Here is a 13797-nt window from a genome sequence, read left to right on the forward strand (position 1 = left end):
CAAAGCGCGTAATCCCTAGCGGACGCCATCTTGCCCGCTCGGGTAGCCTATCACAGCACAGGATGTGATTCACCTTGCCCGCGCATGGAGCTAGCCATATAGTAATGACTCTTACTGCAGTATATCCACCGTATTGAGATTTGGAACTCTCCACTACCGAGTAGCGAAGGTCAAATGCAGCTTAAGGGTACGTTGCTATTCAAAATGACGCTTTCCCAATAGCAACTCCATTTTCGTATGTTTAATTGCATGGCAAAAAGTCGTTTCATAATTCAGTCTAACCGTGGAAACCGTCAGCCCGTTGTCCGTGACGTTTATCCTTAGAGTTCGCTTTATACGGACACCTGAATAATACGGAATCTTTTGCATTTCCTTTGGGCGGTTTTATTATCTGAGGATTTGTACTGATCCAGGTCTTAAAAAAGATTCAACACTCTTCATTAGTTTTGCGCGGTAGTTTTGCCTTCACTATAGGTGTGTTTTAATCGCCAGCCTCGTACTCAACGAGAGACATGGCACAAGAAAACTCTAAGAAACCTAGAGTATTTACCTTCAATATCATTTCTGCTTTTTTCATTCCTTTCGCCACGACTTTAGTATAACTGCAACAAAGAGAAAATCCCGGTGAACATTTAAGGCTTGACAAAGGCTGTCCTAATTAGAAAAATACTCTAGATCTAATAGCGTGTCAGTTGCATTAAAAAGAAAACAAAAACAAAACAAAAACATATTTTTTTGAGACATTAAAGACAGCTGAGAAGATAAATATTTTTTGCAGTTTTAACTGACACTATAAAAGACAGACAATGAGAAAAAAAAATGACACTGTACGCAGACAGGAAACCTTATCAAATATCAGATTCTCACTACTACCATATGAACAAACGTGTGGTAAAAATTAGCAAAGAGAACTGAGATGTCGAGCAATAGAATAACTTCACATAGCACAAGGGAAGCGATACACTTAAAGAAACAATTTGATGAGATTATTATGAAAAAAAAAAACATTTCTTTACATTTCTGCTGAAGTTGGAATGCAGTGGGAAGGCGAACCGCAGGCGAGTGTTTTTACAGCGTCTATAGGAGGTCTCTCAAAGTGAGCGCCATCGAGCGCGAGAAAAAAGGGATAAGTATTTGGCTCTACTGATCCTGAAAAGCGAAAATAGCAGCATTCTTGTTCGGGTTGGTTACAGCAAGTTGCAAAAATTGCACGGACCACGCACACAACGCGGCAAATCAAGCCAAACACATTGCTTTTAAAAGTCGCGCAAAGACTGATCCATAATGATGATTACCTCGCTGGAGGCTTTCTCTGCACTTTAGAGCCAATGGACGGAAGATCCAACAGAATTGTCTTGAGAGAATGAGTATCCAGTAACAACTGTGGAAGAAAGAAAAGAGAAACAAACGTTAACGACAAAGTAACAAAGAGCTAGGTTGTTTAGTGGGAGGAGGGAGCTTGACAACGGCACAAGAAGATGGAGGGCAAGTAAGCTAATCCCCCACAAAGGGGAATCTCTGTTTTACAATATTTGCCTCATTAGCATAAGCGTTGCTGATCGAGCAACAAAAATATCAGTTCTGGCATTTCTTGGTTCTGAATATTGAAAGGGTAAAGCATTGTTACCTGTACAGATCCACCCCCATTCGCCACCCCACCCCACAAAGAAGATGCAGAGTCGGACAACTTCTCTTTTCGTCTACACAGCTCTTTACGTAAAACCTTAGCAATTCAAACTGTTGAGCTCACACCCCCGTCCACCTCCCCACCTCCATCCCCACGAATGTTCTAAAGTTCTCGGATTTCGAAAATTTCTGAGTTGGCAAATATGCTCAAATAAAGGATGAGATAAGCAGATTCACTTGTGAAGCTACACTCACTCCACACGAGATCTGGTTAACCTGCGGTGAAGCCGGACGTGTCACAGGGTGTCTGTGACGCCGGCTAGATCTGATAGATGGGAATAAATCTTAAACGTGTACGATTTTATCAAAGCTACCTGTTCCGCTCCAACTGTGCTGATTGGCTTACACTTGTACAAGTTGCTGATAAACCGCGGGATAAAAGAGCTGAGGAAAATAAGAAAAAATACTGCTAATTGACACTAATGGGATCATTACACACCTACTTTTTGATGGCCAAATAAATCAATCAAACATTTCTTTTTGGAAAATCCTCTTTGGGTACATGATGCGTCCCCAATCGAGTAAACAATTGAAAATTTGTAATAAAACTCGGCCTGAAATGCGGCCAGTCATGGAAACTGGTATGATAATTTGAAACTGAACATCCATAGTTAGCACTAATTGTCCGTGTGGTTACAATCTGTTTTCCATTAAGATAAAAAACAACATACTTTGGGCCATGATTTGAAGGATTCCATAACTGAGAAGTTGCCAATTTTGAGGCCCCTGGCGTTTAACAGTGATATGTTATGCCCGGGAAGACTCCCTTGTTAAAAGGGCAGGGAAATGCTCCTCCTAAATTTGGAATAAACTCCCCCTTTAAGGAAGCAAATCTGGGCGTGGCGCAAGATTAATTTGACCCTGAAAGGATACCGCACTAAACACAAATACGAGCAACAGCGACTACAAAGACGATAGAGGAGGTTTTATGTCTGATCGGCCGTCCCCACCAACACAATATGTCAGCATTTCATCATTTCTCCGCGATCAACTTTGTAAAAAATGCCTCAAGGGGCAAAAACATAAGCGTTCCGTCCTTAACACCATAAGTGGTACCAAAATCTGCTATTTACACCTCTGAAAGAGACGACAAACAATATCGTCCCTTCCCCCTCCCCCCCAACCCCTCCCTGATAGTCCACCCGGATGTCTGTGTGTCTGATAATTCTTGGAACCTACTTTACAAACTTGACGCAGAACTGAGTGAAGTATTTCCTAGCTGACGATAGATAATCTCGTATAAGAGGTACAACTTCCTTAAGGTGATTAGAGATCGCTGTCACGTAAGAGCTCTCGTCTCCCACAGCTTCCACGCTCTGCCAGTTCACCTATAGGCAATTACATCATAAGTCAAATTATTTTCGCATTTCCATTGGTTCTTATACTTATGATCTATTGGAGGACAGACGTATAGATGACGTCATTAACATTTGTTTGGTTTCGTTATTACATGAAACAACTAGATCCCATATTCCGTGCGTCCGTTCAGTAATAGATCACAGGAGACGTCAAAATGTGGTAAGAACATCAAAGACGCTCTCGGCTATTCTCTGTTTTCCAATTACCCATAATTCACTCTGTTTACCCCCCAAATTTCCCATAAACTATTATTTTCAATTGCTTTGGGGAGGTCTGCATATTCTCAAGAGCATTTCACAACAATAGCTTAAGCAAAATTTGGGGTGCAAACAAAGTGAATTATGGGGAATTGGAATAAAGAGAATCGCCTCGTGTGCCACTTTTTTGTTCTTATCACATTTTGATGTCATCTGTGATCTATTACTGAACAGACGCACGGCAACATGGAATCTACTTCAAAAACAGAATACAAAATACACATATGTTACTGAACTAAACGTTGGTTGAGATCCTCGTCTTGAAATTACACGGAGGAGAAGAAAACATAAAAGCACCATCTTCTATTTGGTTTAGAATATAGGACAAAAAAAGCGAAAATATGTACATCTGAGAAGGGGAGATATTTGGCAATAATAAATCTGTTTCTGTCTTTTTACTCTGATAAAGAACATAACCATGCTCTTCACCTATTTAAGCAACAGAGGACCTTTTCCGTGTTTTCATAGCCTCGTCTAAACAAGCGGGGGGTTGGAAGAATTCCAGACAGTTATGTAAACCATCAACTGCGTCTCAGGTTTGCATAACTTTCGAGAATTCTCCTAACCCCCGAGAGTACAGCAGCTATGTTTTAAGTGTCATATAATACGGTGGCCAAGCTCATGCGGTCAAGAAGGCAGGATATTGGCCAAGCAAAAAAGAACTTGGCCAATAATCGGCAATGTCGACCTCACGCTTCTTCAATGACCGTACTTTTCCCTCAGATATCTTGTTCCGAGTTATGCCGGGATAAACATTGTTTCGATCTGTTGTGTCTGAGCTGAAGATCGAAATTCTCATTTCTGGATTTCATACATTTGCTTTATCTCCCCTTGGGTGAATTCCATCTCCAGTCAAGACGTCCTCCATGGGATGATCAAGTCGTGCACTCTCATAACGTGCCAAGTTAGATTTGCCATAAAAGGTAAGGAGAATTTATAGTGAAATACTGCACCTTGATCAACGCTGTTAAAGGAGCATCGCAAGCATTCTCCAGGTCTTGCACAAGTAGCTGGATGCAGTTTGATATTACACTGAAACAAAAAAGAATTATAAGGATTAAATTAATAAGCTATGTATGAGTGATGGAAAACATATTGCACGAAAATGAGTTTCACACATGCTAATTTCTTGTAGCCTATCATTTCAAGCTTTTTTAAAGCTGATTATAGTGGAAATCACAACAACAACAACAACGTTTTATTTACTGTAAACTCATGCCACATGAAAGGTCTTATATCGTGCCCCGTTCTGAGTTAGAAAGCGACGCAACGAGCATCTCGGAAATGAGTATAAATGTAGCAAGGGACTGCAGACGAAAATGCTGCTGGTATATTTATTTTGTAAATAATCTCGGAAATAGCCTATTCTAACAGAAAATGAATGAAATGGGTACATTAAAGTACTAGACTCAGCTGCACAAAGAGTGGATCTTCCAGATAAATCACTATACAGTGATGCACCTCAACCTGCGACATCAGCAAGCAAACCCTTAAAACAATGCCCCCCAAGGGCAATCAAAAAGAGGAGAAATTTCACCGACGAAAAATACAAAAAGACGGTATGCCGCATATTATCTTAAGCTACATACAAAGCTAAAGAACGATATCAAACTACGAAAATACTTTTTACTCAGCTTATCAACAAGAGGGAAAAGTTCTTGTTCCTTGATTATTATTTTGATTTTGTTTCAAAACTCCAGTTTGAAAAACAGTTTATAGCCGGATAGACTGCTGGCAGTCTGTTTTTCTCTCAACATTCAGCAGGGGTTATGAGGCGAAACGCTTTTGCCTAAAGGGGAATGGGACGAACCTTCTTCCCTACTCGGCCACAGCGCCCTTGTCTCGCCTTCTTCCCTACTCGGCCACGGACATACCGCGATTTGGCGTTCGTGAGGACTGAACATTCGTCTAAGTGACCTTTACGAAAAAATCCGGCTGCCAGCGGTCTATTTATAGATGGCAATAGAGGCTGGAACGCAGGTGCAATTTCCATGTAATCTGTGTTCCACATCCAAATTGAAAAACAAGCACATGAAACTATCCCTTTAACTTTCATTTCACGTGCCAAGTTTTCACTTCTCATGCAGGTGTTTTCATTTGAAATAACCGTCGCTTCTCCAGAAGACATCCTGCCTCAATTTAGGCTAATGAAGGTTGGTTAAATAAATATTCTTAATGTTAAGACCTCGAGGAATATGCAAACTTTTTACTGCACCACATAATTGCCCTGGTAGAATGAGATAAAATCTCGCCAAGCTAAAACATTGTGGTGGGTATAGTGAGAATATCTACATCTAAACGCATTGTCAAGGATATTCTTTAAAGCATATCCTTATTCTAATTGCTAAGAACACAAGCAATTTACAACATTTAAGTGAATCAGTAATGAAAAGGCGCCTTTTCCTTTCCAAAACCTTTGTACTAAAACGACATGTGCCAAATGTCTTCTATCAAACTCTGGATGGTTTTTGTTTTCAATTAGTTCATGCATAAACCGCCAGAAATACGATTAACACTCATTTCTTTGTTTCATCTAAGTGGAAAGCGAGATAATATTTTCAAGCCAGTGGCATGTCTTAATTAATTTTCAACACAAACTTTCCTTCAATGATAAGTTCGAGAACTCGACCAGTAGGCGAGATTTCAAAGTCTAATGTAGTAAACACTCTCGGTGAGCTTTAATTAGTAACAAGCAGTCTTGTAAAAAACAGTTATACCGCGCAACTGGATAATCAACGACATTTAAAATCGCCATCTCGATAATAAAGCTGCAAGCTGATCAGCTAAAATACTTTTCGCAGTAACCTTATTTTTTTGACCACAACACCCAGTGGCGAACATGACTGGAGATGGAAACTTCACAAGCAAACTGAACCAAGTACTCAGCACATCACCAGCAAGTGCGCTTCCAGTTTTGACAGCTTTAAACATTTTTCTATCCATCACCGCATCTCTAAGCAATGCTCTGGTCCTTATTGCTCTTCACAAAGTCTCTTCTATTCATCTTCAGACGAAACTTTTCTTTCGATGTCTGGCGGTCACTGATCTCTGCGTTGGTCTCATTGTGCAACCACTTGATGTGACCTACTACTTGTCTCCTTTGACAAAGATGTACTTGAGAACTGTGAACTATGTTTACGAAGCTTGGTCATCTTCAAGTATGATTTTATGTGGAGTATCCACCTTTACGCTGGCCGCTATTAGTGTGGACAGATTTTTCGCCCTGTTGTTGGGACTGAGATACAGACATGTCGTAACATTAAGGCGAGTTCGGGTAGTTATACTTTGTTTTTGGTTAATTGGTGCTTCAGGCGCTGTGGTCTGGGTGTGGAGAGAAGATACTGTTAGGCGGGAAATCTTTGCCGCCGTAATTCTTTCTGTACTGACTTCGATTTTCAGTTACACGTGGATCCACCTCAAACTACGACATCAACAAACCCAAGTACAAAACCATTTCCTCCGAGGGCAAACGAACGGACGAAGGACTCCACTGAGCATGGCAAGATATAAAAAGTCAGCTTCTAGCACTTTGTGGGTGCAGTTGGCATTAGCTGCCTGTTATATTCCGCTAACCATTGTAGCCGTGCTTGGTGTTAATGAAAGAACAGAAGTGGTACACAATGTATATGTAGATGGAATCGAATACGACATAGCCTGGTCAACGGCTTCAAGTCTAGTCCACCTCAATTCATCGCTGAATTCAATCCTGTACTGTTGGAAGATCCGAGAAGTGAGACAACATATGAAAGATACTATCAAACAGCAGTGTAGATCGACATATGGTCGCAAAAACTAATAGAAGCGGACAAATAGCCTAAAAAAGAAGTATAGAAATGGGCCAAGTCTCTTCTACCACGTGCAAAACTACAAGAATAACAATTTTTGGAGAGGACGCCACATCAGCCTTAGCTGGTCTATCCTGGTCGAATTGGAATTTGGAGATGTTGGTTTTTGAGGAGGGAGGAAAACTGGAGAATCCGGAGAAAAACCTTCGGAACAAGGCAAGAACCAACAACAAACTCAACCCACATATAACACCGGGCCAGAATCGAACCTGGGCTACATTGGTGGGAAGCGAGCACTCTCACCATGCTCTCAAAGAACTGGCAAACAAAATACCGAAGAAAAACCTAAAAGGAAATAGTGATGGAATAAAAATAGGGCTTTGAATAGAATAAGACACAAAATTACACAGTGAAAATAACGGCGCACTTTTTATGTCACATCTCCTAACAGGAAACCAACAAAATGTAGTTTTGTGGAAATTGTAAGGCTAAAAATGTAATAATCAAATTCAAATTTAGGTTGGATTTTGAATGGGACAATTTTAATCCATTCTTTCGTTAGACACTGAGTTGTTCATTGCATGGGTACGATCCACACTTTTATTGCAACTTGGGCCATATGAAAACATTTTGGTAACCGTTAGGCTTTGATTACAACTTTACTTAGATCAAGTTCCACAACGAAGAATTCAGATATCTCTGTAATTCCACTGAATTAACAAGTCATTGAAATGAAATATATCATGAGCGGACTAAATAACGCTCGATAAAAGAGCATTCACCAAACAGAAGGTAACTACGAAATACAGAAAAGGAGAAGTTATATTTTCCATAGAAATTTACTATGGGCTGTTGCGAACTCCCGCTAAATAACAGGGAATTCGAAATAACCTAGTTCGAATTAGTGGGTTCCAATTGATATTTATCAACTTGAAGTTAATAAAGGTAATTTTACCGCCTTAGCGAGCTAGTGACGGTAAAATTTCGAGCCTCAGCCCTTTGTTTGCTTTGCCGGTTACCTTAAAGTAGATAAATAGCTAGGAGAGATGGAACGTCACCATGGAATCTTACCAGTTTTTAGCTCAGATACAATGAAAAGTCTATCATTCAAATTTCCGGTGACAAAGTCCGTTAAAACACAGTTTCAAAAAAAAAAAGCAAGATATATCACTACAAATGGCTCCTAGTTGTATTTTGACATTTATTTTACTTAAAATAATGCAATTTCTTTCAAATCGCAGTTGACATTTGCCCTTTGTGAACTTAGTTCCGATGGATGTACGGTTATGAAAGAACAAATAAAACTTCCATTTTACTAAGTCCCTATACCGCTGCGGGTGATTTTGAACTAAAATTGTTTCACCATATAGCGAACAAATGTCATTACCCACATACAACAACTTTTCGCGACGTTTGGAATTCGTGTGAAAATGAGTGATAAAATTGAGCACTTTCGCTCTTAGTATAAATTTTCACGCTTTCAATTTTTGCGAAAACTTCACTGAAAATAAAAGACGTTCAGCGAAATAAACGCTGCATTTATCAAGAAGAGTATTAATACAATTTGAGAATATTCTGGACTCCACATTATTTTTCTTCCCGAAGTTTTCCGTCTCCGGTAAAATCACTGTAAAATCTTTCTTCACATCCCGATTACTTAAAATTCGCACCTCAGCGGAATTTTGGTCTAATGAATGTATTGTTTTGAAAAAGAAAATAAAACTTCCACTTTACCATTTTTACTTCCACTGCAAATGTTTTTTGCTAAAATTCTCTCTCCAGATAGCGAACGAAGGCTGGTTAGCTTCTTAGGTGAGATAAACGTTGCCTTTAGTTATAATGAAATTTTCCCATGCACATGTGTGAATAAATTATCACCACACAACATATTGATTCTTAGTTTCGCAGGACTTACTACTCGCGAAAAAAAAGATATCGGAAAATAAACACCCACCAAAGAAAAGTTAAAGACTCGAAATTTAAAATCCTGGCTCCAGTTTTTCGAAGGCTGGATAACGCTAGTATCCACCAGATAAATCGCTATCTAGTGGATAAGTGTTGACAAAACAAACCGCGCTATCTTCTAGGCAGTAATTTATCCGCTGGATAGCGTTATCCACCTTTCGAACAAACAAGGTCTGATGTAAAACCAGTTTATTTCCCTAAAATTCAGTTTACATTATCATCCGTCTTCCCGCTCTATTTCTGCAAATCATACAACAACAAGATGCTGACCTGTGTAATGTGCACAACGTCGTGCTTTGTCCCATTGGACATTGGACAGGTTTCCGTCAATGAATTTAAGATAACTGCAGAAATTCTCGCGCGCTCATCGGCCAATTTTCATTGTCAATAAGCGGACAGACACGTGAAATTATAATTCATGCGATGCGTCGACGAGCGAGAGCGGACAACTTGAAAAGTTATTATCGTAAAAAACAAATTGACGCCAGTTTTTAATGCGTCTGTCCTGTTATTGACAATGAATTTCGTCATAACATTGTCAAAGTAGTTGTGGATCCACGAGGCAATCGCCGAGTGGATCCACAGCTACTTTGACAATGTTGTGACGAAATTCATGATCAATAACACCACAGACGCATAAAAAACTGACGTCAATTTGTTAAATTGAATTTGAAATTTTGACGTCAGTCTCACGATAGGGTTTTAGGTTTTAAGGTTTAAAGCAACCGCTCCTGTTCAATTTTTCTTTCGGTCTATTTAGTTCATGCTGTAAACACTATGCAAAAAATTCCATGGTAGCAGTATGCAGTATGCCAACAGTATGCAAAAAAGGTACATCTCTTTTAATTTAAACACAAATGAGTCCTCATGAGTTCACGAAAATGGACAAATAACTAAATTAACAGTCGAAAACAATAAACACCGCGAACGTAAAACTTTAACCTACGGTCCCGTTAAAAGCACATAAGATAGTTTTCGCGTCATTAGGTTGCATTTTAATAGCGGGATGATGACTGCAACTTTGTGCTTTGGTCGCACATAAGGCCATTTGATGAGTGAAAACACTTTCTAAAAGCGGTCTTCAGAATAAGTTCAATTTTTTGGCAACCCAATAAAAATGGCCAGCTTTACTGGAGATGGAAACTTCACAGGCAAACTGAACCGAGTATTCGACACAACACCAACTGGTATAGTTGAATTTTTTTCAGCTTTGAACATTTTTCTTTCCATCACCGCATCTCTGGGCAATGCTTTGATCCTTATTGCTCTGCAGAAAGTGTCTTCTATTTATCCTCCGACGAAACTTTTCTTTCGATGTCTGGCGGTCACTGATATTTGTGTTGGTCTTTTTGTGCAACCACTCTACACAATTAACATTATTTCTCTTGTAACAAAGATGAACGAAACTGTTGTACACTATATTTACGAAGCTTGTGGAGTTTCAAGCGTCAGTTTGTATGCAATATCTGTCTTGACGTTGACAGCAATTAGTGTGGACAGACTTCTCGCCCTGTTGTTGGGACTGAGATACAGACATGTTGTAACTTTAAGGCGCGTTCGTGCAGTGATAATTTGTATTTGGTTAATTGGTGCTTCAGCTGGATTAATCCGTTTGTGGAGAGTTGATATCTCGCTACACGAAGTCGCTGTTATCGTAACACTTTCTCTGGCAATTTCGATTATCTGTTACACGAGGATCCACCTAAAACTACGACATCAACAAGCCCATGTACAAAACCATTTCCGTCAACGACAAGCGGACGTTGGAAGGATTCCACTGAACACAGCAAGATACAAAAAGATAGTTTCTAGCATATTGTGGGTGAAGTTGGCATTTGTTGCCTGCTTTGTTCCGTTTGTTGTTGTGGCTGTGTTAGATCCTGACAGAATCAAGGTTGAAGGGCCATGGTTAGCCACGATAACTTTAGTTTACTTTAACTCGTCTCTAAACCCGATCTTGTATTGTTGGAAGATCAAAGAAATCAAACAGTCAGTGAAAGACACCATCAAAAACCTTAACTGTTTTCAAAAAATTTAGCTACAACGATCGACGTAACTGAATTGCTAATGTGAAATTCAAATACTCTGTAGTAAAAGCGTGAAAAAGAACAAGTTATTCCACGCTATTGTTAAAGCATTGTTAATCTTTCTTGTCCGCAGTTTCCTTCCATGCTAGACATGCTTGTATCATCTTTAGATCAGAGTATCTACGACACTGCTTGTTTCGTGTTTTTAGCACAGAGCTACAATGTGTGTAATTTAGTGAAACGACAATTATTTCAGTCTATCTACGTAAAAAAAAATAACTTAAATTGCTTCCCTGGCTCTGCTAGCCTCAATTGTTATTCCAGGACGCAAGTGGTCAATTAAGTTTTAAATTTTCTATCAAATGAAAACAAATTTGCGAGAGCAAGTACAAATAAAGGTTGTTGTTGTTTCTTCAGTTTTTTTTTTTTTTGGGGGGGGGGGAGGGGTGCCATGTCTTGCAAAGAGCAAAATTGTCTTCGCTTCGAAAGGAACCTCGATCTAATAGTTTCAAAAAGGTAAAAATAAATCACAAAGAAACAATGATAGTCACCACTGGAGAAGTTTGACATGAAATACAAATAGCAAATCTTCAAAACCATCCGTTAAGCAGCTCACTAAACACGAACGGCAAAACTGGAACTTGGTCCAGGTATAATTTACTTACGATGCAAAGTCACTGGTAATAAGAAAAAATTTAATTTTCAATAACTGAATCTACACATGGAAGTTACGTAGGATCCGACAACATTTCTTCAAAGGCGTTTTTTAAAGATGATCCAGTTAATGATTCTTCCATACACAGGCTTGCGTTCACAAGATTGGATCGTGGAAATATTGTCATTGTTGTAGATGTACAGTCAAAACCTACACAACAGGCTTTTTACCAATTCACTGTAAAACCAATGTACGATAAAGAATTCAGGACTGAACGAAGATTCTTGGTTCTCTTTAAGAACCTGCTTGTTCGACTGCATTGTGATTTACTACGTGACTGCCTGTGTGAAAATCATTTCACTGTGATCAAGACTGGCTGAGAACAGGAAAATTTATCATTATTTAAGGTTCAAGCTGGAGGATCGAGTGTTCAAAAACTGCAACATAGCGCAGCATATGCAACACAACGCAAGGACAGCATCCGGCAGTTGTCCGGTCGATGCCGTTTTCGCGACACTTTTTTAACTATCAACGAATTTTTCTCTACTATCAAAATTAAAGAAAAAAGAAAATTTGTATATAACCACCCAGCATCGAATCCGGAACTTTTGTTTCCTAACATCCCTCTTTTACCACTACACTACCAGGTTGATCCGCCAAATCTCCGCAAAATTTAATTATAAAACATGACTTTCTTAAATACTAATGATAGAGTTGCCCCAACCATCAAATAAAAACTAACCGCGAGCAAACCAACGTGAATATGAATTAGGCATTTGGTGAGTGCGTTTACCCCATCAACAAATTATGACCAGTTTCTACCTTGTCCAGGCCTAAACTAAAGCAGATATGGCATCGTCCATTCTGAAAGGCTTGGTTACCAATGATGACATCAACCGTTTACGAAACGGAAATCAACATCGGCCGTGCTCGTCCCCAAAGCCCTAACAATTAAACTAACTTGTCTTAAAAATTAGCAACCATGGTGACTAAGCTTCTACTCTGTAAGAAATGAAAAAAAGGTATTCTAGTCGAATATGGGTATTAGAACTCAGTGAAATTATTTCCAGTCTACTCACTTTTGTAAAATATATTGTAAGATAACTTTCATTTTACCAATTTTTTTTTTATCACTTCTAATGCAGGTGTCTTTATTTGAAATTACGAATCTTCCCTAAGCAGGCTGGTGAGTTTCCTATAATCATTTGACGAGTCTTAAAAGAATATACAAATATTTGTCAAAATATTGCAATATTCTCTGATCAGTAATTCCCACCGTTAGCACACGAGAAAAACTCGCCCGACAGCTTCAGGATTTCCGAAGATATAATATACATCTTAACATGCTGTGTTCCCGAACACAAGCAAATTAAAACAACATAGTTTATTCCACGATATTGCTTTCAGCCATTCCCCATCCCATCCACTGGTAAAAGCTTGAGCGGACAGCCTCCGCAATTCCCTACGTGTAATTACATTTTGATATTCTGTGTTTACGAACCAGAGAAGAAACAGATATCTTTTTTTTCAGTTTACTCAATACACGCATGTTAGGTAATTACTGTTATGAGGATTTTCAAATCATCAAGCAAGATGTTTTTGTGACCGATTAGAAAAAAAATATTATTTTAATTTCCAACACAAGGACTCTGTTTTCAGTTGTTTCAATAATATTTCAATCAGTACACTCAAAAAAAAAAATTGGTAATACAAATGATATGTGACTGATGCTATTCTTTTAATCTTTACGACTGCCTTTTTTCATTCATTTTATCTCTTTGGAGCTGGGCAGAGAAGAATACAATGGTGTATTCAATATTTTTCAGTTAGTACCGTATTTTCTCGATTAAGTGCCGGGTCAGCAAGCTAGATTTAAAATGTCATCACGGAATTCATATATTCGAGTTATATATAATACAGCTGTTTTCAATTGAGTGTCGTTAAACCAAAATCAAACCAAATACTTACTAATTCAACAACTCAGCAAATCTCAAACCGTAATAAAACCAATACCAAAAAAGTTATCGCCTGATTATCTTCGACACTCAATTGAAACCGCTTTA

General features: G+C 38.9%; 3 protein-coding genes across 3 annotated transcripts in view; 2 read left to right on the plus strand and 1 right to left on the minus strand.

Annotated features, from left to right (window-relative positions):
• LOC145463481 (vacuolar protein sorting-associated protein 53 homolog) overlaps positions 1 to 13797 on the minus strand; it is a 53338-nt gene that overhangs the window by 2102 nt on the left and 37439 nt on the right. The window contains exons 18-22 of the mRNA XM_081447232.1: positions 4256 to 4334; positions 2866 to 3014; positions 2001 to 2070; positions 1296 to 1381; positions 551 to 602 (exon numbers count right to left, since the gene is read on the minus strand). Coding sequence (XP_081303358.1) covers positions 551 to 602; positions 1296 to 1381; positions 2001 to 2070; positions 2866 to 3014; positions 4256 to 4334 — 436 coding nt within the window. The remainder of the gene's footprint in view (positions 1 to 550; positions 603 to 1295; positions 1382 to 2000; positions 2071 to 2865; positions 3015 to 4255; positions 4335 to 13797) is intronic.
• LOC145463499 (adenosine receptor A3-like) lies at positions 5730 to 8809 on the plus strand. The gene has a single exon (XM_081447247.1). The coding sequence runs from the start codon at positions 6142 to 6144 to the stop codon at positions 7096 to 7098; it is 957 nt and encodes a 318-aa protein (XP_081303373.1). The 5' UTR covers positions 5730 to 6141; the 3' UTR covers positions 7099 to 8809.
• Positions 9570 to 11156, plus strand: LOC145463925 (melanocyte-stimulating hormone receptor-like). Its single transcript, XM_081447715.1, has one exon. The coding sequence runs from the start codon at positions 10170 to 10172 to the stop codon at positions 11088 to 11090; it is 921 nt and encodes a 306-aa protein (XP_081303841.1). The 5' UTR covers positions 9570 to 10169; the 3' UTR covers positions 11091 to 11156.

This window comes from Orbicella franksi, chromosome 12, assembly GCF_964199315.1.
Source record: "Orbicella franksi chromosome 12, jaOrbFran1.1, whole genome shotgun sequence".
NCBI classification, from domain to species: Eukaryota; Metazoa; Cnidaria; class Anthozoa; order Scleractinia; family Merulinidae; genus Orbicella; species Orbicella franksi.

Excerpts from the sequence above, each read along its gene's own strand:
- LOC145463499 (XM_081447247.1), top strand. The coding sequence starts at position 6,142 with ATGACTGGAGATGGAAACTTCACAAGCAAACTGAACCAAGTACTCAGC.
- LOC145463925 (XM_081447715.1), top strand. The coding sequence starts at position 10,170 with ATGGCCAGCTTTACTGGAGATGGAAACTTCACAGGCAAACTGAACCGA.